The sequence below is a fragment of the Myodes glareolus genome, chromosome 1 (assembly GCF_982192425.1).
Source record: "Myodes glareolus chromosome 1, mMyoGla1.1, whole genome shotgun sequence".
NCBI lineage: Eukaryota > Metazoa > Chordata > Mammalia > Rodentia > Cricetidae > Myodes > Myodes glareolus.
The window spans coordinates 106,557,864-106,585,051 of NC_142026.1; the positions used below are offsets into that span (position 1 = coordinate 106,557,864).

The following is a 27,188-nucleotide window of genomic DNA, read 5'->3' on the forward strand; positions in this document are numbered from 1 at the left end:
ATATACTTTGGTTTATAGCCAACTAGTAGAGTATGTTAGAGCTACAGGAAGCCAATATTCTTAAAAATAAAACAAAACAAATTTCTCTTTCCCAGCAGCCATTAATTACCAATAGCTTCTCAGCTGGGAATGAAACTCCATGCTCTTCTTCCCTCTCTGTGTTATGATTTGGGCTGGCTTGACTTTGCACAGGCTTCATACATGCTATCGAAACTGCCATGTGTTCATATGACAGCTGCCCAACTGTGTGCAGAAAGTACTGTTTCCTTGTAGTCATGCACTGCCTGTGGGTCTTACAGTCTTTCTGCACCCTCTTCAGCACCAATTCCTGAGTTTGGGAGAAGGGGTGTGATATAGATGTCCTTATTATGTCTGAGTACTCCACAGTCGCTTGCTCTCTACACTTTGGCCCATTACTGTCTCTGTGTTAGCCTCCATCTACTGCCAAATGAAGTGTCTCTGATGAGGGTTAGGAGATGCCCCAATCTATGAGTATAATAAAAATTCGCTGTGAGTTGGTCCTTGGATTTATAACTCTTCTAAAGTGATGCTAGTCCATATCATTTTGCATAACATGCCAATAGCATTTGACAAAGCAGGTTTGATTTTTTTTTTTCTACTTTGGTCAATTTTCCCCTTTTCTACGTATGATCCCTTTTATTTTCTTTTTGTTTCTTTACTTTCCACACCACCCACTGCCCATGTACACATACCCTTTAAAGTTTCTTGGCTGCTGTTCTCTATCTATGCCCTTCACCTACAATTCTCTGTCTAGCACCTTCACGTTACATGTTCTAGTCAAATAATGCCCCTCAGTTTCACGTATCTATTTAAGACCTTTATTTGCACATATAGTTGGTATCTCAGAATTAACAGTTTTGAAGTAAAGTCTGCCCTTCCTCACAAAGCAAACATTATCCAATGCTTTCTCCATCTTCTTTATCTTTCTTCATTTTACCAAGCCCAGAGATGCCTTCAAATCTCCTTTCTTTCTACTACCTGGGGACCATCACCTCAATCAAGACAATTCTTGTCTGTGCCACATTATTTCTTACCTGGTTTGTTGCAAGTATTCCTAATGAGTCTCCATAATGCCAGATCTCAAAAGAGTAGACAGATATTCTGTTTAGGTCCTAAATCAATTATATCTACCATCTGTTCATAGAACCACAGTATCAAGCAAAGGCAAGTCCTTACCTGGTCCTTGGTACTGCTTTGAGATCCTCTGCTGAGTTGTCTCATTCTAACTCATTGACTTCTCTCTGAGCTCTTGTCAATTCTTTTGTCTTTGCACACTGTGACTCATCTGCCTATAGGTCCTCATGGTGGAGCGCTCTTCAATCTGCTCAAACATTGCCTCCTAAATGTAATCTACTCTAACTCCCCTCTTTTTGAGACAGGGTTTCTCTATGTAACAGCCTTGGCTGTCCTGGAACTACCTCTTGTAGACCAGGATGGCCTCGAACTCACAGATATCTGCCTACCTCTGCCTCCCCAGTTTGGGGATTAAATTTATGTACCACAACCACCTGGCTCCTCAATGTAATCTATCCTAAATATCCTGTTTACAATGATAATCCTTGCCTGCCCTGTGTCCTCAGTTTCTGCAGTTACCATGCCTTCTTTCACTTCCAATCATTTCACAGAACTTACACTTTCATTATGGCCATTTCCTATTATTTATTACCTCAAAGTAGAACATATTCACCAAGATCAGAAGTCTTTCACTGTTTTGCCCGTCAATATATTCCAGTCTAGAATGATGTCTCCGTCACAGGAGATAAAGAACAAAATGAGAGAAAAGCAGATGTCACCCCACTGTCCCTTAAATGAACACTAAAAGTAACGATTAAGTAAAATATACTTTCATTTAAAATTTTATTAGGTAAAATAGTTTTACTGTAATAGCATATTGTACTTCATTTAAGATGAATCCCTTAAAGTTATAATTTCTCTCATTCTATTTCTATTCTATGAAATGAGCATTTGTCAAATTTCTACAAAATAATAGAGACGTAAGAGTCTAAAAATATTGGCAAAGTGAACTCTTCTATGCCCAAAACTTTATTACTCAACAAAAACAAACAAACAAACAAAAAGTACGGAACAAAATCACTTTGTGTATGCCTGTGCACAGGGAAATGGCATAGGCAACATGCTCTAGGTCCTTCAGAGAGGGGAGGTCATAGGGAAGCAGAACACCTGAAACTATAGCATAGATGATGCAGTGTCACAGATCACTGACCCTGGTGACAATGTTAAAGGGGTATTGATTAGCTGTGGGAGTCGAAGAATGTACTGGAGACTAACACTGAAGGGCTGTGCTTTGCAAGGCCCCTTACTCTTTCATGAACCTTCTTTCCAGAAAGCACACCTGATTCTCTAGGTGAAGGCTAGAGAAAGTCCCCTTGTGTATTTTTTAGAATGAAGAAAATTAGTCTGTTACCAGAACCTCTGATCTCCTTAGAAGACTGATCTAGGGACATTTATTTTATCAGAATCTAACCAGCATGTGGTGTTTTATCAAAGCCTAATCAACTGGAAGAAAGGACTTACCCAACCTAAGTCAATTTTATCTTAGTTTCTACTTGGGAAAATGGAAATACCCAACCACCTCTTCTATAACCACATAGGAGAAGGGGAATACCCGCTCCAGCTCAGGATAGACATTCTGTCTCCCCTGTAAGGAGGGGAACCTAGGGGCTGAGAAACACTTATGATTATGAAAACCATGCCCCAGACACACAGGCTCACTGAATAACTGAACCCTAATTATGAGATACTGCAGTACCTCACCTGCAAACATTTTTGACTACTCCTATACAATAACAGGATTCTGAATGGAAGAACGACATCTAAGATCTTAGCTACAAAGGTGTCGCTAGCGAAATGCAAGCAGGGCTGACCAGACATTACAGGAAATTGTGGACTTTGACACAGCTACAAACATGCTTTAAAAAGTTTTAAAAAAAATCACCTTCTTCCTAGCCTTATAAACATAGAAACATCACACTACTCAGTATTTAATTTTGTTTCTTCCACTTGAAACATCTTGTCTGGCTTCCCATGGTGAATAATTAGGAGATAAATTGTAAAAGACAAAAGTAAATTTGATAGAGCAAAACACATGCCAAAACCCAATTCAAGTTTAATGCATACCTGTGATCCCAACCCTTAGAAGATGGAAGCAGGAGAATCAGAAATGATGTAGGATATCCCTCTGTATGCTGTGAATACCACTAGTTAATAAAGAAATTGCTTTGGGCCTATAGCAGAGCTACAGGGGAACAGAGCTAGGTGGGGAAAACTAAGCTGAGTGCTGGGAAAAATGAGGTGGAGTCAGAGGGAAGCCATGTAGCCCTGACAGAAACAGACGCTGGAACTTTAGCCGGTAAGTCACAGCCATAGGACGATTCACAGATTAATAGAAATGAGTTAAATGAATATGTAAGAGTTAGCCAATAAGAAGCTAGAGCTAATGGTCCAAGCAGTGATTTAAATAATATGGTTTCTGTGTGATTATTTCAGTTCTGGGTGGCCGGGACGAACAAGCAGCCCCTTTCAGGAATTCATGGCTATCTTCAGGGCAACTTGAGCTCACAAGACCCTCATTATCAACAAACCAGTAATTCAGGAAACAAACGAAATTCAAGCATGGAAGAGATTTTGGAATATCTGACCAAGTATTTACTGAATGGTCAGTAGGCAAAGAGAGACATTGAAGAAAAAAAAATAAAGATGGGTAATACAAAAGAGAGGTGGGAATTCTAGGGAAAAGGTAATTGGGACAGAAACAAAGAACGACTTGATGAATTACATGAAAGACTAGACACCACCAAGCAATGGATAGAGAAGCTGGAGGATTAGCTAAGACAATGTCCTAAAGGAAAGGCAAAGAGGGTTGAAAGGAATGAAGCAGAGAAGCCAAGAACTGTGGGACAGTTACAAAAGATGTGTCACACATGACATGGGAACCCTAGGAAGAAGAGAAAGTGGGGAACAGAAGAACTGTTAGAATTAGCAGGAGAATGCCTTCCAAAATTCATTTAATGGGAAACACTGAAGGCAATACATACCCAAAATCTCCATCTTGGAATATCCTGTTCAAATAACATGAACACAAGATATTGCGAATTCTTTGTTATAAATTGAAAGCTGCTGTTTTTAGCAGGCAGATCACCAAGATTGAGCAAAACTTGGTATCCTATGTTTTTAACGTGGGGTAGATGTAACTATTAAGTACTGTTACAGCAAAGAATCAGCCCCAGATCTCTCCTGCTCTTTCATTTTTCTCAGAAAACAATATAACATTCTTTTATTTAAATTATCCATAGTAGGAGAAGGAAAAATCACATTTTAAATAAATTTATAAATCACTTTGATTACCTGATTACATTTTGTAAAATATAGTTCTGGGTGTTTACATGTGTGTGCACTTGCGTGTGTGTGTGTGTGTGTATGTGTGTGTGTGTGTGTGTGTGTATGTGTGTGTTATGAGTTCTTTTAACAAGCATTTGTTATTTTACAATAGAAAAAGTGCAATCTTCTCCCTTGATAAAAAGGATATAGAGAGAATGTAAGGTAAGTTAGAAAATGTCACTTGCTGAAGCGCTGTCTTTGACTTCAAAATGATAGACAGATAAGACAGGAGTAACTCAGCATGAGAGGCATTCCTGGAGGTATTTGTTGCAAATTTTCTAGTTTGAAACTAGACTGAAGGAGAAGCAATATGTATTTGACAATTGTAGTTTAGACTTCCCAAATTTTCCTTCTGGGTAAATATGAATTATTCTGGCCGGGTATGTTATCAGGATATCTAAAGGGAGTTGTTATGAAAAACAATTTGATTCCATTTTCTCCAAGAAACCAAGACTTGTTCGTCTCTGTGCACCTAAGTTATTTTACACACACTACTTGTTTTTTCAGGCGAAGGCAAACGTTATTCAGAGGCTTCTACCTTTATGCATGGCCCACCAGAGAGGCCCTGTTATCTCAGTCTGAGTTTTGAGAACCTCACTCAGAAGTGTCTTTCAAGAGAAAACAAACAATTACATTTAATCTTGGTTGGTGTTGGGCAATGCATGTTTCCTTGGATACATAATTTTCACTTGTAGAAAACTGAACATTTGTTTGAATGGTCTTACTGAGAACATGAATGCAGGGGATGCTAAGCGAAGCAAGTTCTCGTAAGTCACAGCCATATTATATTTCTCCTATATTGTTATTTAATAGGAAGGTTGGTTACTTACCCATTGGGAGGTTTAACTTTGTAAGCTTGATTTCTTTGTCAGTTGCCTTTTAAGGCTACATGTTTGCTTTATCATGAAAGCAGTTCTATAAATTTCCTCCCCATATATCAGCCAGTGAATAGTTTTATTACATTCTCAGAATGTATAATACTCTTTATTCCACCTCAGTTATGAGTCTAACTGGTGATTTCTCAGTTCTGAGTTATTTCAGACTCTTAAATTAAAATTTGGTTTCTAGTTCAACCATTTTAACCTAAATTTTCTTGGTACTAATTTTGTGATTTTTTAAAAATTTATTCAAATTTATTCCAAGTGAACAAAGGTTATACTCTGGAATTTTCTAGATAGTCACCTCTAACTTTTCATTTTCATGTTTTATTTACTTAATTTTTAAGGTTTTTAAAATTTATTTTTACTTATTTGTTTGTTTGTTTATTTATATTTGGGTTTTTTGAAACAGGGTCTCACTATGTAACTCTAACTATCCTGGAACTCACTGTGTAGACCAGCGTGGCCTCAGACTCACAGAGATGTGTCTCCCTATGCCTCCCAAAATTTCAGATTAAAAGTGGGCACCCACACGGAAGCTCATAGCAGTCTGTGGCTCCAGTTCCAGGGTACCCAATACCCTCATGCAGGCAGAACACCAATGCACATTTTAAAAAAAACATTGGCCACCACTATGCCCAGTTAATACATGTTCATATTTTTAAACATCAAAGAAATAATATGATAGGATTGTTATAAATTGATAATTCAATAAAATATCCCATTACCCTCATTGAGACATTGAGTCATTTAAAAGTGAAGATATGTGTGCTTCTTATTTTTATTTACAACACCATTTTACCTTTCGTGTTTTGTTCTCTTTTTTTATCAAATCTGAAGAAAATGTGTCATAAAAGTTTTTTGTACTAGATGATATATTTCACTATTTTTTTCCCTTAGTTTGTTTTTTTGTTTTGTTTTGTTTTTAAGGCAGGGTTTCCCTATCAGCCTCATGATGACTATTTTTACATGTATACAGGATTAGGCTAGAATTCCTGCTTCATTAAGCACTAACCTAAGGTTGGCTGTGAAGATGCCAAGTCTCTGCAAATAACACCTGGACTCACTTGAAGGTCTTAGACAAAAGGTTTCCTAGAAATAAGAAATTCTGCCTCAAGTTACAGCATTAACTCACACGTGAGATTCCACCCTGCTGGCGTGCTCTCCAGGATAAGAACTTACTATCAACTCCACATGTGCAAAAGTCAATTATTTTAAATAAATAAATAACACTACATATATTGGCCGACCATATGTATGGATATGTATATATACATGCATATATTTCTCTGAAGAATACTAACAAAAAAATCTTAGTATTTGATAGTCTAAAAACAAATATGTACCTAAAGAAATATTTGCCTTCTCCTGCTTGCCTTTTGATATTTCTGTTAGCGGTAATGAAATAAGTGAAATGAACTCTAACTAGTCTATGCACAGGTGTTTGATATCATGTCATCCCAGAATTTCATGATGCATCAAGGAAAGCACCAATCACCAAAACAATCAGATAGTAAGAATATAAGCAATAGCAACTGCAGTGTCATGAAGCTGGCATTCTTCTTAACCATTAAAATCACAAATACGTCATCATAGTAAATCAAATCCACATATGCTGGGTCAGAAAAAAAGCTGCTGTTACCTAAATGGGATCTACTGTATAGTGTTATTTAAATATTTGTTCATAAACAATATTTTATTGTTTTAATCACTCACTCTTGTACTTGACTTACTGAGTGCTTATGAAGGTTTGCTGTATCAGAAGCTTTAAAATAAATGTAAAAACCATAGAAATTTCTTTATGCACTAAAGTTGTTTTACTAAAATGCTGTGTATTTATATAATACATTCATATTTGCAATACTATCATCCAGTCCTTTCAGAATTTACGGTGGGTCTAGCTAACATTCTGGGCTGACTAATTAAGCAAGTAGAGAGGTTTATGGGTAAAATGTTTCTTTCCAATCCTCTTGTCCCTCAAACTTACAAGAAGGATAAAATAATAAAACAGAGAGAAAGAAAAGCAAACAAAAACCTACTCAAAGAGTCAGAATCAATATGTTTGACACCTGCAAAGTGAAATCAAGGAAGCTAGAAATCTTACGAAAGGCCGTGAAAAGGCTTAGTAGAATGGGACAAGGAATGAGCATGTGCCAGACGACACAGACACAGGGAAAAGTATGCCTTGTTTGTTCCACAGAATTCCCAAAATGTTTAGGAATTTGAGACATACAAGCCCTTTAAATGTGAAAATGAAGCTAGTGGTTAAAAACAAGGAGTTTATTTTAATGCCCGAATATTAAACTCAGGTCTTCACAGTATTCTAGGGACAGTGGAACCCTCTCCCTGCTGCTACATCTCTATCCAGGAAACAGGAAAGAACCTCAGAACCTGGGGTAACAGAAGAACGTTTCAGTTGGGAAACAGTAGTGTTAAGTCTAAAAGCATAGGAACCATGGTGAGCCCTTCGGCTACTCACTACTGAGATTAAATATAACCCCAGGAGACAACAGGCAACGTCTCAGTGAAACTAAGTAAATTCCGGAAGAAAAAAAATCATAGAACTGGTCCAGGCAATGCCCAGCTACAGTGAAAAAGCCTAGAACTCAAACACAAAGACTGTACACAAGTGGTACGTCCGCTAGAACTTTTTAAAAGTGCCTCACATGTAAATAAGGACGCATGGCAAATAGCAGGTGCTTAACGGAACCACTTAATCAGATTGATAAATCACAACTTGAAGCAAGAATAAAACAGACAAAGCAGCAACAAACACCAAGTGAAGGCTATAAAATGCAGGTAATAGCGTTAAAACTATGGGAAAATAAAAAAAAATTCTCTGGAATAAAATACCATGCTGCATTCTTAAAACTAAATTGGGGCAGCATATTTTAAATAGATATATTACATTATTACATAACCCTTAGAAATTAAAATTATGAGATCTGAAATTTAAAATTCATCATTATGGTAGAACTGTAGTTAAGGAAATTGCCATGAAGGTAAACCAAATCAAGGCGGCAAGATAAAGAAGCCTTAGTTTGGGGTTGAGACTTTAATTTGCCATTGGAAGTTAAAGCCAGAACACAAATATTACTGAGAAGATATCAAAAAAAAAGTCTTTTCAGAAAATAAACACATAAACTTCTAGATCTAAAATTATCATCACTATGAAAAAATAGACCACCACAGCCCACAGTGGAGACCACAGGAAGCCACAGTCCCTCAGACCAATCACGGAAGAGGGAGGAGTAGAGACTTCAGAAAACTTGTCCACCTAGAGTTTTACAGTGGCTAAACTGCCAGCCATGTGTGTGGGCATGGGGGATAAAAGGTTTTCACACCTGCAGTTTCTTTACTTTTCTGAGGGTGCATGTGGAGGATGGGCCTTGCCAGGACTCTAAGACAAGGAAGAAAGGGGAATTTCCTTATTTGATTATAGAAACAGCTTTCAACCAACGCAAGGCAGAGGAAGACACTGTCAGGATGGCTGTAATGGAAGCCCCTACTTAATACTCTATGGCAGCAGATTAAGGCTGGAGTGAAAGGATGGGGGAACTCTGGAGCACATACCCTCAGGGGAAAATCACAACACATAGAGACCTACTAAAATCTTCACTCTGGGAAATTCCATTTTCTTTTTTCTTCCTTTCCACAGATATTTTGGAGATCTGGGAAAGGATTGAAAAAAATCCAAGCCGAAACAAGGTCATCATGACAGTAAAGGAATTATACTCATCGTAAACGACTTGGGTCAGTGTCATATTAACAAAAATACTGGTGTTGAGACTTGACACCATGTATTGAGAGCTTGGAAATGGGAAATAAGGATAGAAAAGAGTTATAAGGATCCATGACCATATAAAAAAGTTAGTTATTACTATCTTAAATGGTCCATGACTTGAAAAACACTAATGGTCCTAACATTTGGGAATAGGAAGGAAAATACCAGAAAGCAGGGAAGAAAATACTAAAAATGAGTTACCTCGGAGTACGGGAGTATAGGAAAATTTGAGAACAGTTTAGCCTAAGGTCTTAGCAAACTACAAATGAAAGCGTTTTTCTTCCATTCAGTTATTGTCAAAAATGCAACATCGAGAACTTTCTTTCTGAGTCTCCATGTTACCTCGTGTTTTCAGTCATCTGCTGTGACTCTATATAATTTTTTGAAGACTGGGCCCCCAAGCTTTGGGGAGCATTAAGCTTTCCTGTAAAAGACTTCATTAGAAAGGCATCTTATGAGCTGAAATTTTTTTTAATTAAGAAGGAACTAGCTATTAACCCATGCATCAAAACATAATATTAACAAAGTCAATATTCAAGACCTCTATCTTTTTTTATAAAGAAAACTTAAATGACTCAGTTTTCATTTATAAATACTGAACTGCCTTCCATGTGCCCAATCTCATTAATTTCATATTATTAAAAAAAAACCAGAAAAACTGTGGTGGTTTGAATATAGTTGGCTCCCAATACATTCATAGGAAATAACACTATTAGAAAGTGTGAATTTTTTGGAGTAGGAATGGGCTTGTTGGAAGAAATTTGTCATGTAAGGGTGGACTTTGAGGTCTCATATATGTTCAAGCCAAGCCCAGTGCCCCAGACCTCTTCCTGTTGCTTGTGAATCCTCAGCTAGCATACTGCCGTGCTTCTTGTCATAATGACTGTAGTAAAAGAGGAGCAGGCTGCTTTTCGTCCCACCAGGCTCCCAGCTGCCTGACTAGCTTTACCCGAAATAATTATACAGAAACTGTATTCATTTAAATACTGCCTGGCCCATTAGTTTTAGCCTCTTATTGGCTAACTCTCACATCTTGATTCAACCCCTTTCAAATCATCTATATGTCACCACGAGCTTGTGACTTACTGGGAAAGATTCAGCATGTCTGACCTGGCAGCTTTATGGCAGGTGGCTCTCTGCCTGCCTCCTTCCTCCCAGCATTCAGTTCTGTCTCCCTGCCTATCTAAGCTTTGCCCTATCAAAAGTCCAAGGCAGCTTCTTTATTTAACCAATGAAAGCAACACATAAAAAGAAGACCCTCCTACTAAACCTCTGAACTGTTAGTGATACACCCAATAAAATGTTTTTCTTTCTAAGAGTTACCATGGACAAGGTGTCTCTTCACAGCAACAGAAACCCTAACTAAAACACACATAGGGAAAAGATTTATATGAGACCAAAAGTTACAGGTTTGGGATATTTGCTTATCCTGAGAATGTAGTAACACTTGAACCAATCTCTGAGTGTATCTGATAGCCAGGAAGATAATAGGCCTAGGACTGAATTGTGACCAGAAACCAGGAACATATTTTCCCCTTCAACACAGAGGTTCTCAACCTTCTTAATGCTGTTACCATTTAATACAGTTCTTCATGTTGTGGTGATCCCTAACCATAAAATTATCTTCACTGCTACTTCATATCCACAATTTTGCTGCTATTATGAATCACAATGCAGAATCTGTCTTTTCCGATGGTCTTAAGCAATCCCTGTGAAAGGGTCACTTGACACCCAAGGGGTTAGGACCCAGAGACTGAGAACTGCCTCATTGTTTCTGTTGCTTTTCTTTTCTCTGGGATATATAAATTGCCACATTAGTAACATACTAAAAATCAGCTATAAGAGTAAAATATTTGTAGTCTACTGTTTTAGTTACTTGCCATTTTCTTTTTTTCTTCAGAAAATCAATATTTATAATCCTCTAATGTTCCATAATTTTCCATATACCTCCAAAATTAAGCATTCTATCCCTCCAAGACCAGTTTTTTCTTCCTGTCACTTTGGGGAAATAAAAGCACTCAAGCTCAAGGAGTTTAGACTGATACCCAGGCAGGGCAAAAGCAACTGTGCAATGTCTCTTGAGTTCAAGAAGTATCTGACCTCAATCTAAAAGAAAAATATAATGCAAAAGAAAAGTGCAATGGAGTGAAAGCAATCATTTCCTTGTCATATTTAGGTAAAATACCTATAACACAAACTTTTTTTTTAATGGGATGCTTAGGGCAGGTTCCCATTCTTTGCTTTCATGAAATATTCTATAGTCTGTATACATGCAAGCTAGTCTCACACAGTATGTATCCTGAGCTACCAATACAGTTAAGAAGTAACATTAAAAATTTTTCTACAAAAGTGACCTAGCACAAGGAACATGAAAATTTAATTCTAATAAATAGTAGGAAAAGGCTAGGGCTAAAACATTTCATGAATGTTGTTTAACCAGAAGTTGCTTCTTGGTTAGAAAAAAATTTAATTAAATCTACCTAAACAATTATTTTAACAAACCCTGCTCTTTGGCTGTTCATATTTAATAAATGCATGTCCGTTCACCCAGCAGATGAAATCAAAGGCTGAGAAGAGTTTGATCTGTTGACCAAGTTCCCATCCAATAGTCGTTGAGACCCTGTTTAAGGTACACCTTGCACATACATAAGCCCGTCTATGTTTTCTGCATTTCCCATTGCTGTGTCCATCGGACAGAATTCTACTCCAGCTGAATTTCCCGCTGGAATTACTATGCTCCTGTGTTCTGCCCCTCCCAGCTTAACAATCTTTCTTGACTAGAATAAAACTCAAGTTTATCTCTTTGAATAGATTTCATGACCTTCTGTGGATGGTTACACACACACGCACACACACACACACACACACACACGTGTATTCTTACATTTATTTCTGTTTATGCAGCTGGGCTGAATGTCCACTCACTTATCCACTTTCTGAAATGCCGCCTTTGCAGCGGATCTTTAAAATTAGTTCTTGCATCACTTGACTACCTCCCATCCACCTATGAGCACTTGATTCCTAATCCAAAGTTATTAAATGTTCTAACCTCTCAGTCCATACGTTTGACTTCTGGGTTTGTCCTCACTTGCAAGCAGGTGATAGGTAGAAGATGATAATTTTAGAAAATCCACTAACTTGAAAATAAGAAAATGTTATCTATCGTTTATGAAGAGTAAGAAAAACTCAGTCACTCATCTCAGCTGCTTGCTTTGGGGCAGCTACAGAACGCTACTGTGAGTGCTAAAATTTGCAGTGGTCTCAATATTTTATAGAATCAAATCACACGGACTATTTCTATACCTTTAGTTCAAAATCAATTGATTGAATTTTAATTGAATTTTTTTAGCATGATAGAATTTAACACATAATTCTAAAACCTGCTGGAAGAGTCATATTATTTCATTTTGTGAGTGTGAAAGAGGGCAGAGAAAAATCAATTTGGAGACATTTAAGGAGGCAACTTTGGGCAAAGCTTAGTGGTCTTGAGTTCTTTAGTGATCTTTAGTACTATTTCAGTTCACTTTCGAAACAACTCTATGAGGCCAAACCCAACTCACTCAAGGCTCTCGTTTTGAATGTTATTGAGCCTTGGACCTCACCTACATTAGGCAATTGTCCTCATCTGTATTCTGTGTTCCATTATGTTTTTTTTTTTATTTGAGACAGAGTCTTGCTAATTTGACCAGGATGGTCTTGAACTCTCTGTCATCCAGGCAGGCTTAAACTTGCTATCCTTTTCCCTCAGCCTCCAGAAAAGCTAGGATTATTGGGCATGCTATCAGGTTTTTCTAAAACCAGTTCAGAAGTCTGTAATCTAATAATTGCTCCATTTACATATCATAAGTTTGAAATTTTATTAATATATTAGTATCTTTGGAATGGTAATGCCTTTAGCAGATACTTTTAAAATATAGAAAGCTCAATGAAGATTGTTTATTGGAATATACCAGTGTGAAAATTAATTTACCATATCATCTTCTTTAAGTCAGAGAATCTATGTAAAAAGAAATTGTGACCAGTCAGAAGAGACAGGGATTTTTTAAAAAAGGTTGTCATGGTTTTAAAAACCAAGAAAACTGCTTTTGGATGCTCATTCTAAAAATTAAGACTTAACAACCAATTAAAAAGAACAAACATTTTAGTCTACCTGTAGCTGATAGTTACAGTGTCCTGTGCTTGGATAGCATTATACAGGTTATAATATAACCTGCATACTCACTATTTAATTAGTTCCTTAAGACAGATCTATCTGTGGCTTTCTTAAGTACAGATGCAGAATCTAAGAGACTTAATGAATGACAGGGACAGGATCTCGTTCTTAAGTTTCTAACTCCATTGTGGGGTTCTACACCAACCTCCACCATGTTCCCTCACCCAGAATATCATTCTCGGTGTATACTTACATTTCATCACACCTTGGATTTCATAAACAGGCTTGAGAATCACAGTTCCGTGAAAGTCTTCAGGGAATGGATTGGGTGAGTCCCACTTATTTGAAAAATTTGTAAGTTTCACAGTACGTGTTCTGTTCTTCGGTATCTTCCATTCAACAATTTCTTTTAGGGTATAAATATGTTCATCCTCACACTCATAGAATTCTCCTTCTTGTGACAATGGCAAAGTGAATGAAAGACTCTGATGATTCCTTACCACACTGCAATTCACCAGTTCTTCTCCGTCAATCTCTTCAATTGAGTTGAGCCTTATTGGCTCACCCTGCTTTATGGTAAGATTCTCTACTTTTATATCCTTCAGGTGATAAAAGCAAGGATGTCCTAGTCTACTAGGTCCAATCTGAATGGTTCTTGTGATTTCTTCCACTGTAAGGTACGGAGTTTTATCAGCCATGACCTTAAATAGACCTAAGAACAGAATCATGTGATTAGAGTTATTTCAAGGAAAGTTGTCATAAGAAAATCATGATGACAAAGTCATAAGTCAAGCATAGTATAATGTTGAAATATTAGGTACGTATTTTATGCATATGTGTATGGACATGGTTATACCGGAGGGCATGCACATGTGTGTGGAGGCCAAAGGATCACTTCTGTATCACTGTCCTTTGAGACAAGGTCTCTTTTTGGCCTGGAGCTTACCAAATAGGCTCTCCAGTGAGGACCAGGGTCCATCGTCATTTCCTTAGACCTGGGATTCTAGGCTCCAGGCCCAACTTTCTTACCTAGAATCTCAGGGTAGAACTTGGCCCTCAAGCTTGCTATGCAAACATTTTACTAACTGTGCTATATCCTCAGTCCAGTATGCTTACTTGAATCTTAAACACTTATATGAAAAATGTCAACGTATTCTTCTTAGATTATTAAATAATCTAAACAGGAACTGAAATTAAAACAAGGGAAGTTTCTTGAAATGCCAAATAACCTGTCCTGAGAAATAGGAAACCCGACTCAGATGTATGCTGTCGTAACTACCAGTGTGATTTTAAGAAAGTCATTTAATCTCTCAACATTTTTCTAATTTTTAAAAAAGAGAAGATTTGGTTAGTTTTTCCACGAATATATTCTCCTTTAGACGCACCAAATTAAAAAGTGAAATACATTTCCCAGAGGGAAATAGATTCAGTCAGATTTTGATTGAAAAGCTGTACAGCTGGAACTAGAGGATGAATGTACTAAATGTAACTGAACCATATGCTTTAAAATACATTTCATGTTGTGTATACTTTACCATAATGAAAAATAATTGCATCATTATAATTAATGTAAGAGTTCTTAGCTACTTTTGAAGCACTATGACTCTCCAAAGGGAAATTTGACATGTAGAATGCCCAATTTTTCTTTCCTTGTAAAATTCTCGGAGGAAAACACACATTGATAAATCATAATGTAATGGATCGCAGTATATCAGCACTCCCCAAAAGGCTTCATGGAATTACACCTGCTTAGATTGTTGCTGGGACTGACTTTGTGCGAGTGTACATTGATGAGTTGTGAGTGTTGATATTTGTTCTCAAGGGTGTGCCCACCTGTATGTGATGGTGTGCGTGCATGTGTGCACATGTCTGTGGAAAGACAGGAACTGACAGAGGGTGACATCCTCAATGTCCTGCACTTTATTTATTGATGCAGCTTCTGTCACGTAAAACCGGAACTCACTGATTATTTAGCCTAACTAGCCAGCTTGTCCCACACATCCCTTGAATTTGCCTCGCCAGTACTGGGATGGGAGACGGTCATTTTGCCTGCCCTGACTTTTTACTTGCTTATAGGGATTTAAGGGTTCCCGTAATATGGAAATTCCTGGGAATCTCCTCTGTCTTAGTCACGGCTTTATTCCTGTGAAGGGACAATATGACCACAGTAACTCTTATCAGTAGCATTTAATTGGGCTGGCTTACAGTTCAGAGATTTAGTCCATTGTTGTCATTGTGGACAGCATGGTAGGATACAGAAAGACATGGTACTAAAAAGGTAAAAAATTGAACCTCGTGTTTGTATGGCAAGCATTTTTTCCACTGAGGCACCTGACCATCCCTCAGGACTGATACATCTTAAATGTATCATTCTTCCTTTGTATTACTTCTCTATTTTTAAAAACTAAAATATAATTATATCATTTTTCCTTCCTTTCCTCACTCTATCCCTTTGCATGTATATCCCACACCATTCTTCTGCTCAAAATCATGGCCTGCTTATCTTTAGTTGTTACTAGCATGTGTGCATATGTGTGTGTGCACGCGCACGCATATGTGTGTGTAATTACAAATACAGCCTGCTCAATGCATTTAGTGTTAATAGTATATGATTTCAGAGCTCACCAGTTAGCATTTGATAGCCAGTTAAAGGGCACACCCCTGGGAAGGACTACTTCTCCCTCTTTCAGCATCCCTTAGTTGCCTGTAGTTTCCTGTCTGGGGTGGGGCATTTTCCTCTTCCATGTTAGCCACATCTACTGGTGCTATGCTCCTTCAGGCCTTGTTTAGGCAGCTGCACTGCTGAGATATCACTGGTGAAGGTGCCCTGGGCTTTTGAGGAGAAACTATTTCACAGCAGTTTTCCTGGTCCTCTGGCTGTTACAATCTTTCCACCCCATCTTCTGTGATGTCCCTGAGCCGCAGGTATGGAGATTGTGTTACAGATCAGTTTCTCTAATTTTTCTACTGAATTATCAGTATTTCCATTATCATAACAATTTATAGCTTACTAGTTTCATATTCTGAATTTTTCTTGATATCACTGTCTTGAACTTTTATTGCTTGAGGCATAATTTTCACAGCTGCATGCTAAGGAATTTCTTTCTTTAAGCTATTTTTTTTCTATTCCAGCTACTTTTTTCTGTTTGTGGACGTGTGTGCTTTGTGTTTGTTAGATAGCTTTTACTATATGCTATAGATAATAAAAACAAAATCGCTTGCTTTCTCATATAAAATATATAAAGAATACATTATATACTGGCAGGCTCTAAAAGGATAGCATATTTGTAAGGCTTACATGATATAGCATGGAAGGATAACTTGGTGGTTTACTCAACAAACATGTTCTAATTAAATTTATCTGTGTAACAGATTAATCGAGTTGTGGTTTCTTTTATGTGCATTTATAATTATTTTTCTAATTCTGAGAAATTTTCTTTAAATCTAAATCTGGTTGATCTATCACACAAAGTGAAAAGGATTTTAGGTTATTTTTTGATACAATTTCTTGAAAAGATAGCAGTACCTTTTGTATAGTGAATAGCTACTGGAGTACTGAACGAAAACCCGATTCCAGGGACTTAAAACTTTTCTATATTGAAAAGTGTTCATGTGCCACATGATAAACATGAAGACTACTGAAAAAGAAGCAGTTTCTTTGCAGGAGTTTTTGGTTTTGTTTTTGTTTTGTTTTGTTTTAGGAAGTCTTTTATCAAGTAAAATTCAATACATTGTATTCTTGAATTTGCCATGCTACCTGAATCTGTATGTGAGCATGTGTGAACCCACATGTGTTTAATCTCATTTGCTAGTGTATAAAGAGTTACTAGTGAGACTCCACAATCATTATAAATAAGTAGAATGTGTCAGTCATTCTGTGGAATTCTTTTCAAAGACCTATCTAGAAGCTCATGGAGCAGTTTATTTATGTTATAGGTATATGGATGCCATGAGCCACAGAAGAATTATTTAGAGTCATCTTTCTTAAAGAGTAGAGATCACCTAAGGTAATAGCAGACTTAAAGTATTAAGGATTATCAGGTAAATCACTGTCCTCATTCCATCTTATTGGGTGTCTTATTGCAAGAAGCTATATCTATGAATGTGTATGTTTTTTCCTAGGAGGTGACGTAGAACACAGTTTAATATACCAAATGATAAGATGCAGGGAAACGATCGGATTAACTTAGCTCTTCTTCCACTATTGCAACTCGTCCAACGAGGCCCGCCTAATGAGTAGCCACTGGTGTCATGTCCAATGGCGCAGGTTTGCTTTTGCTGAGTATGACGTCACAATTGCAAATCCAGTTTACAGTGTAAGAAGCTGAACGCAAAATTAAACACCATCAAGACTGATCTGTTGTGAATTTCATCGCCTCTAACCATCTGTTTCCACAAAGAATATAAGAATTTGAAATAGAGAAAAATAAAACTCTTTGCCCCACTCCTAGTTAAGCAGTGATCTTGCTGTTCCTGCCTACCTACTTGTCTAATCATGGAGTTCAAATAGCATGTTTCCTTTATAAGGTATATTTTTCAGATTGTGGGAAACAATCCTGGTCCTCAGCAGTGGGAGCATCTTTTTATAGAAGGCTGGCCACACACTTGTCTACTGCAACCATGGTCCCCGTTGACCTCCATTTCTGTAGGGAACTATTTAGAACAAATTGATCAGCTCTCTCTAACAGTCACTTTGATACCTTACCAATCACAATGTTTAGGGATATGATTCCAATAACTTCACAATTAGAGTTTCCTTCATGGACATGCTTTTTCCTAATAGTGTGTGCTAGTCTTTCTTCCCATTGATTTATTTAGTGTGCCTGTGTGTGTGACACACATGCCGTGAGAAGCATGTGAAAGTCAGAGGCTAGCTTGCAGGGTTGGGTTTTTACCTTTTTATCAGGTGGGTCTCAGGGACTCAGTTTGGTGACAAATGCCTTTCCCTGCTAAGCCATTTTGTTCGCTCCATCATTATTCATATATTAGGAGAAAAATTTCTTTTAGAATGAACACGTCACTTGAAAAAAAATTATAAGGAAAATGAAGCAAATTGAAGTGTTGGAGTTAGTTAATAAGTGAATATATTCTCTAAATCCTTTTATTTTACATTTTGAGGGAGTTATAACTTGCAATTTTTATTATATTTATATGCACATATTTTTATGGGAGAGCCCATCCCATGGCATATGTGGGGAGCTCAGAAGGCAACTTTGAGGAGTCAGTTCTTTCCTTCTATGATATCTGTCCTATCAATCAAAAGTCAGATCTATCAGACTTGCCAGCAATTGCCTTTACCCTCTGAGCAAACTTGTCAGTCCGTAACCAATACTCAGTAATGTTCAAAACACTAAGCAGTGAGACATTTTTAGAAATATACAAGTCTGAATAATTTCTTCATATTGTTTGTCTTGACAATTATCTTTTCAGAAGAGTAAAACAAACATTACTACTGGGAAACATGGAAAAGGCCACAATTTTCAAAGCCGAATCATGGCTCTAAAAATCTCTAATCAGAACTGTGACATCCAAATTCCTCCTCTCTCCAGCAAGCCAATCTGTCTCCCTGTTATACACATGACTCACAAGGACACTCTTCACAAGAACGATGTGCTTATTCTGAGCCAAAGGACGTGTTTGTCTGCAGCTCTTCAAGGTGGCCTTCGCTTTGTACAGACTAGTCAGTCTCCCCCAATCCCAGAAAGAAGGGATCACTTATTGTTAGTTCTCTGTGCATGGTTTATTCCCTTCAGATAATTGTCTGCCTTTTTCCCTTCTCTGTAATTAATTTAAAAGTTACGTTTCTTCAAAATATATCAGAGCATAACTTTGAATCCACTATATAAAATTGTTTAGAAGGTTCCTGAGGTTTTTTTTTTCTCTAGTCTAGCCTTTAAGCATCTTAACCAATTTCAACCAAATCTAGTTCCTCCATCTCTAACATAAATAATTTTGAAATAAAATTTAGCTACTTTTTCTCATCTTCTTCTCATATCAACAATATTAGAGTTTTTAACTTATTAACGGTTCACTGTGGGCAGCAATTTGCATGCATGATACGATTTTATTTTCAAAATAGCAACATAAAATAGTTCACATTAATAAAACATGAACATTTCACAAATAAAGATGTGAACTTTTGAATAAATTTTCCCTTATCACAAACTCATAGAAACATATTAGAGTTGGGGCTTTCAAAAGTACAAAGGCTTAATCACAGCTGTGCACTTCAATTTTACGTCATTATTTCAAATCATCAGCTGCCTAGCTTTTCATAAGATCACACAGGCGACGTCCACATGGGTACTGATCTTCCCTTGGGGCGTAGAAAGGGGTAGAATTTTCAAAATTCGGCAAGAGAAGGAAGGGAAAATCAGTAATCTTTAGGACATTGTCTGGTACTAATCCCTGGTATTGGGTGGTACTCTACCTCTGACGCAGCCTTGCGGAGAGGAGGTACTAGGGACTCCACCAAGCAGGTGAGGAGGCAGCACTGCCCAGTCAAGTTCATGTACATTAGTGTGCTGTAGGTCACTAGACATATTGAAGCATATTTTAAAAATATATGATTATAGATTTCAAATACAGGGATCCTCATGAAACAGGCTAACACTTTTCACGTGCCTTATAAGAAACCATGTACTGAAAGCAGTACTATCACAAACACGTGGGAACAAATCTAAACAGGACAAAGTTAGCCTTTCTTCTCCCACCTAAGTTTTCCCTCAACCATATGATGAGGTATAATAATTAATATTCCAGCCTAATAAAACAGGAAAATAGGATGAACGTTCCTTAATACTTCAAAGTTAATAAATATAAATGTATATTCATTGTTATCATAAAAAACTTTTATCTCTGTGATACAAGTAAAATCTAATATATACAAACAGAAGCAAGCAAACTTTGTCTAAAATCATATATAATATAAATGTCTTTGTATATATGTGTGTGTGTTTGTGTGTGATGCTTGAATTCTTTAAAGGAACGATGCCTGTGAAGGAGCTGGCTGGGAGATAGATTTTTCGGTTGTATATTTCTGTGAATCTTGTCTTAAAGCAGAAGCTTTCTCTAGTAATCTTTAAACATGGTATGATTTGCAATTAAATTCCTAAACATCCTTGTTATTCAGTATTTGTCTATAAGAATTCTCACTTCACATGTTTCTTGTTGCTTTTCTATAATTTGTTGCATTGCCAAGACATTTTCTAATATATCTGTGTATCCCTATGAAAACTTTTGACACCTCAAACCCAGTGTTTCAGTAGAATTTCCATAGACTATTCACACTCCAGAATATCACACTGGGATTTGTTGGAGGGTCTTCAAAATGCTATACATTTATTGAATTTGATAAGGGTTAGGTAGTTTCAACTGGGGATTACCAATTCTGAAAACTGGGGTTCAATTCTAGCCCAGCCCTTTCCGCACTGCATGTGAGAACATAAACCTTTGCAGATACAATGTCTTCTTCTAAAAAGTAGAGGAAATGACATCACCTACCTTATAAAGTCATTATGACATTTAAATTCAAATAAGTAGCATATTTAGACAATACATAAAGAAACTGCTTATTGTCACTCTTGTTTCCCCTCACTCGGGTTCAAAGCCATTGCAGGTTGACTATGAGGTCAGATGGTATAATATCACTACAAGTTCAATGCCAACTAAAACACACTATACATTCTAGACTGACTCCAATAGACAACACAAGCCCTACACTCGGTCCCTAGCACACATAGAGCATATTTTCCCAGTGATGATAATTTCCACAGATTTCACCTGTGTTTGCAAATGGAAATAAGCCTCAGGTAATGTGGGATTCCTCTTTTTATGCTGTGAATGCCATTAGTTAATAAAGAAACTGGCTTGGGCTAATAGGGTAGAACAGAGCTAGACTGGGGGGGGGGAACTAAACTGAATGCTGGGAGAAAGGAGGTGGAGTCAGAGAGAAGCCTTGGAACCCCTCCGAGACAGACATGCCAAAACTTTGCCAGTAAACCACTGCCACGTGGTGATACACAGATTAATGGACATGGGTTAAATTAAGATGTAATTAAGATGGATGAGTTAGCCAATAAGAAGCTAGAGGTAATGGGCCAAGCAGTGATTTAAATAATATAGTTTCTGTGTGATTGTTTTGGGTCTGAGCTGCCGGGCACCTGGGAAACAAGTGGTCTCCTTACAACACTCAGGTGGTGTGTTTAGGTGGCCCACCTTGGGAGAAATATTTCCGGGTTCCATTCAGGAATCCAAACCTATGCTTTGATAAAAGACTGAAAATTTAACCACCATAATTTTATGTTCATAAAGAGCAGTGGTGGAGAGAGAGAAAGGACCATTGTAAGCACATTTAAATGCGCATGTTGTGCTGCTTGTAGTATTTACGAGGTAGGCATTATGCACAGCTCCCAAAGTTACTCTGAACAAAAGAAGCCACAAAATGCCAAGGTGTTTTTTGAAACGCATTTTATTCAGAACTCTGAAAGGTAGTTGAAGCCATCGATGGGGGGGGACTACCCCTCGCTCTGTTTTAATGGTCTTAATTTGCTAATGGAATGTTCGCGGCAAGATTTTGGGAGCCATGTGGAGCTGATTGTGTTGTTCAGTATTGATGTTTCCTGCAAATTAAATGTACCTAAGTAGCCACCTGTTTGTGCTTATGATTATGCAAAGCCCCATATGTTTCCCTCTCGACACATGGGAGGTAAATATTGAAAAAATTATTCTGGTGTGAAGGGTGAAAACAGCAGCAATTCTTTTGTAACTGTCAACATATGCCATCGTATTTCTGGGGATTGTGGTGCTTTGTTTGACATATTTGCTGATTTTTGCCATGTAGTCAGTGTTGTTGTTGTTTTTTTAATCTGTTACCCATAGTTATGCAAAAACAACTAAGATCCGTTTACATTAAATTCAAATTAAGAGAGGTATAATTTTCTGAGATAACTGTAAGTTTTAAATGGATGTTGCAGATTGCAATGTAAATTGTTTGATTTGCAAGATAAAGAAAACAGAATGACTTTCCCTCGCCTAAATTCCCCAGCCTAAAATAGAAACCCTTTTCTTCAAGCGTAGCCCTTCAGTTCCAGACAACAGGAATTTGAGATACCACCTAAATTTGACATATTCAAGGGTGGGCAGCCTGTGCTGCCCATGAGACTTACCTGGAAAGCCACTGTCACCCTCTGACAGTCCTCCTCCAGCCATCTAAAAAGCCATTGAGTCAAAGACTTAGTCAGTCTTCCTGTGGACACATGGCTTCCCAATTGCACTGGGGTTTTTCACGATTCCTTCATCATCCTTCCTCCTGTTCAACCCTCAGCCTATACCTCCCTGCTCCCATTGCCTCCTCTGGGAGGGCTAATCGTTGACAGTCTTCAAGGCCTGTGGGCATCTGCCACTGTTTGGAGGATGCGTCTCCTGTTTTCTTAGCCCACTTGGTCTTTATTAATGCGTAGGCAGTTTATACTGTTTCATATAATGAAAGTACCGTATTGGTGTTTCCTAAAAACTAATTTCAACTTTACGAATAAAGTCAGATTTGAAAAACAAAAGACCAAAAGTCTCAGACTTGCTGCTGTGATGACTTTGCACAAGGAAGGTAAACCAACTACACTTTCTACCTATGGCATATAACTAGTAAGGTTATTGACAATCTAACAGCCCTCTTCAACTCTTCAACTTCCAGATAAAAATTTTACTTATAACGGTGATGGAAAATATCAAAACTATATCATCAAGAACTAATTTCTTAAAAAAAATAAGACAGTTGAGCTGAATTTAATAAATAAAAAAAACTCCCTATGTATTTTTAAAAGGTAATCACAGTAAAAGCAGTCATGGCATACTTGCTTGTGTTGCGTGCCAAGGTACATGATAAACTCTTATGACGTTAATGTTTTACAGCTCAGTGCATGAGGAAACCGACGAGTTGAAGAACATAGCTACAAGTTCACCCAAGCTTTCTTTTCCTTTTTTTTATTGAGCTTTCTTTTTAACTTGTGGAGTGACACTGTGTGTCTTTAGGATTCATCTAAACAGACATATTCACTATTAAAATTACTCATGTTCTCACTAGACTAAAAGAGCCTCTTTAATTTTGACATATACTTATCAATCTTTATGTATATACAAGTAAAAAGGTTTTTTCAAAAACACCGAAACATTGCCATTTGTATAGACTTTCTCTCTTTAGTATCAAACCATAACTAAAACTAATGTTTTAAGAATCTTTAACAAATAAAACTTTTAGTGGCTGAATAACATAATGTAACATTTTTTATGACTACATTTTTTTGCACCTGAGCTTTTAAGTTGATTATGTTATCTTTCCCTAATAGCAATTCTAAAATAATTATTGCTTTAGAATTTACTCTGATGTGTAGAGCATTGGATTAACGTTTAAAACATTAGAAGGCCTTTCCTTCTGTAGACTGCCATTCTAGGAAGGTTGGACCAAGGGACAGACAAGCACAATGCAGTCCTTAACCATAATCTCTGCACATGTAGAAAGTGAGCATTTGCTAGTTGATTAACCGGTAGAACCTGAAGAATATCAAATCTTTTCTGAAGGACTAGGCAATCTATTGCTGAATTTCATTTCATATAGTGTATGATTTAACCTTCAGTTTGATTGGAGAGTGGCCATTTTTTTTGAAACTTCATTCAGTCAGAATGAATGTAGCTAAATCAGAAAAATGTAGCTAAATTACATAGGTTAAAGTTTTCACAATTGCATTAATTTATACTAGTGAGTACAAACTAGATTCTACATGGGTAGAAGCCATTTGAATTACCTCTGTCCATTGCTCACTTCTCAGTTAACTTCCCACTAAATTTGTTTTTTTGCTTATATTTGAGTGTGTGTGTGTGTGTGTGTGTGTGTGTGTATTTGTAAAAATTGAACCTAGAGTCCCACACATGCAAGCCAAGTGTTCTGTACTAATTTACACCCTCAACCCATTTTCTTTATTTATTTATTTACATTTTTGGGAAAGGGTCTAGATAAGATGTTCAATCCAGCCTTAAATTCACTCTAAAGTCCAGGAAGATCTTGACTTTGGTGATTGCCCTGCCTCAAATACCAGTATTATAGCTGAGATTACAGACCTGCCTCATCAAAGTTAGCTTTTATTGACTTTTTGGTTTAAAGTTTAGTTTTAACCAGTCTTAACATTTGCAATTGAAAAGCTGTTTCAAATATAATTAGTATTAGCTACGCGTTCATTTTTTCATTTACTTCTATTATTTTCTATGTATTAGAAGTTGATGATCCAATTTACTATGCTTTTTCTGAATTGCATGTAACTATTAATGGAGAGACATTCTGTTGTAGATTAGAAGGCTCAAGATAATAAACATCTTAATTCTCCACCCCAAAGTAATATTCTGCTTCCATAAAGTATAATATAACTTATAGGTTTATATTAGGTACTAATATTGGTAGAAAAATACTTCCTCAACACTCCATTTTGAATAATATTTAAATATTATTGCTCTTTTATTCTCCAAAATGAACTTCACAGTTATATCCTCAAGGACCAATATTGGCATAATTGCTATTATAAAACATAAGTTACATTTATCATTGAGCTAAACATAAACAAATGGATGTATTTGCAAAATTCAAATTTCTGATTCAAAATATTAAATATATCTAACTATTTTTAATATGTTTTCTCTAAATTTTGTGGTTCTTTGAAAATGTATTTTCTCTTTTTTTATATCTACCTATTTGTGTTGAGTGTATTCATTCCCTAACCACCTCCCTGCCTTTGTTCACCTTCTCCCCCTCTCCATTTCCTATTATCCCCTTAGACATTTGCAGTTCTCTATTTGGGTCACATATACACACGTGATCAAGCCAAATAAATATTCAATACGTAGTGCTAAGATATACTAAACAGTTGTTTTTATTTATAAATATGTTTATGTCTCTGTTACTGTTTTACGCCCTTTTTGTAATTCATCATCTTAGAAAGCTTGCTTAATTAAGAAAATTCTCAACTTTTTCTTTCATTGAATTTTACTTGTATTTCTGTGTGTTATTATTATCTGTAAATAATGGTCATCATCTCAATGTTGGATGTTTTCCAACTCACTAACCCTGGGCATCTTTACTTATCCCCATTTTTAAGGCAATACCAAATAGGATGCAAGACAGGCACCCTGGCGCCCCGGCTGAAGAGCTGTATACAGGGTGTCCATACCCGCCTGCGGTTCTCTGTGAGCTGTGCAGCCTCTGCAGTCCATCTCAAGCCTCACTACTCTTTTCAACTCCAGTTAAATTATAAATTTAATTAGAGGGTGTTTTTTAAAAAATTATTGTATGGGACATGGATGCCAATGATCACAGAATCACATTCTTTAAGCACGTAGGTTTTGTTATATTAAGTCAAGTTCTAATACATATCAAGCCCCATTAAAAAGAAAGGATTCATTAATCTATGAAAAACTATGAAAAACCCTTAAGTTCTTTTAGGGAATGAACAAAGGAAATCTGAAAAGGCTGTGACGTTTAGAAAAAGTAAGACTTCATAGTCAGTAAAGTGTATGGGAGTATAGAAGTATAAATGGTGTACAGAGGACTTTCAAGGCAGTGAAACTATTTCATATGATACTATTATGATGAATATGTATCATTATTCATTTATCAAAACCCATAGACTGTACAACACCAAGAGTAATCAATGACTTCAGAGTAAGGTCCTTCCATCATAAAATTTGTATCACTCTAGTGTAAATGTTGATCTTGATGGACACTGTGCATATTGGTTTGTGGAGTCAAGAAGGAGATGAAAACCTTCTTTCATTGGTTGTGTTCATTGGAACGGGTTGTGTTCCAATGACTCTTGCTAAAAGAAGCAAGATATAAGACAGAATTTGCACTATCTTTATAGCTATATTATCATGGGGGAATGTTATAAACAGCCTCTAAATGCTTGAAATAGCATTGAGTATAAATAAAATAGCAAACTGCACTATATCTTTTCTGTTAAGAGTGAGATACCTGAAGACCAATATTCACAGTTTTAAAGGGCAATTCAGTTGCTCTCATAATGGTCTTTCCATGGTAATGCTGAAAGACAACATCGTTAGCAGAATTACACATACAGGGAAAAAAATGAACACAGAATGATAAAATAGAGCTCAGAAGCAGACGTGAAATGTCAAAGAGCAACGTCAGCTCTGGATTTGCCCATTTTCATACCATTGTACTCAAAACAAAATTCTGGTCCAATGCTAAGAATTAAAAATACACATGGGTGGAAAGCAAAATACTATTTTAACCTAGAACTTTGCAATCTATTTGTCCTTAAAGTGGTATATGTTATTGCTAACCAAAGGCTAGAAACTAAGAAAATTAATCTTATTATGGTTTAAATACACAACACAATTGACCCTAAAATTAAAACAGTAAACTACCACAAAAGCTGACTTTCTTTTGCATGTTAATTTGCATTTTCTCACATAGTTTGTATATAAAACTCCCTTTGACCAGGAAAAAATTTCATATAGTAGTAACAGCTGAGTTTATTTTGCTTAAGTGGGAATGGGAATGATATGGTTTAGAAAATGTGGGAAAATAACCCCTGCTTCTTTGGATCGCAAGCCCCATGAGGAACAGAGTTCTGTACCATGATGCTTTCAACTCCACTTTATCCTGACAGCCCGATGGAAAAAGCAATCCTTCCCTACATCTTGCTTCTTTTAACAAAACTCCCTCGAAAACCAAAAGATCAAGTTACTATTTCTCATTAACATGCATTTTAAGTATTTTTACATTATGTTTTGTCAGATTATTTTAGAGACTCATATTTTTTAGTCAAATGAACAATTCCCTGCGATTATAAAGTGGCAATGTTGGAAGAGATGCTCAGTGGTAGGCTGAAATGCAAGGACTCACTACCTGTCTTAGACTTCCTGCTACCCTGATGAACACCATGGCCCA

The 27,188-nt window shown here is 36.8% G+C and overlaps 1 protein-coding gene across 2 annotated transcripts in view; it reads right to left on the reverse strand.

Moving 5' to 3' along the window:
* Themis (thymocyte selection associated) overlaps window positions 1–27,188 on the reverse strand; it is a 182,957-nt gene that overhangs the window by 94,781 nt on the left and 60,988 nt on the right. For both annotated transcript variants that reach the window (XM_087911259.1, XM_087911258.1), the window contains exon 3: window positions 13,488–13,946. In XM_087911259.1, coding sequence (XP_087767385.1) covers window positions 13,488–13,946 — 459 coding nt within the window. The remainder of the gene's footprint in view (window positions 1–13,487; window positions 13,947–27,188) is intronic.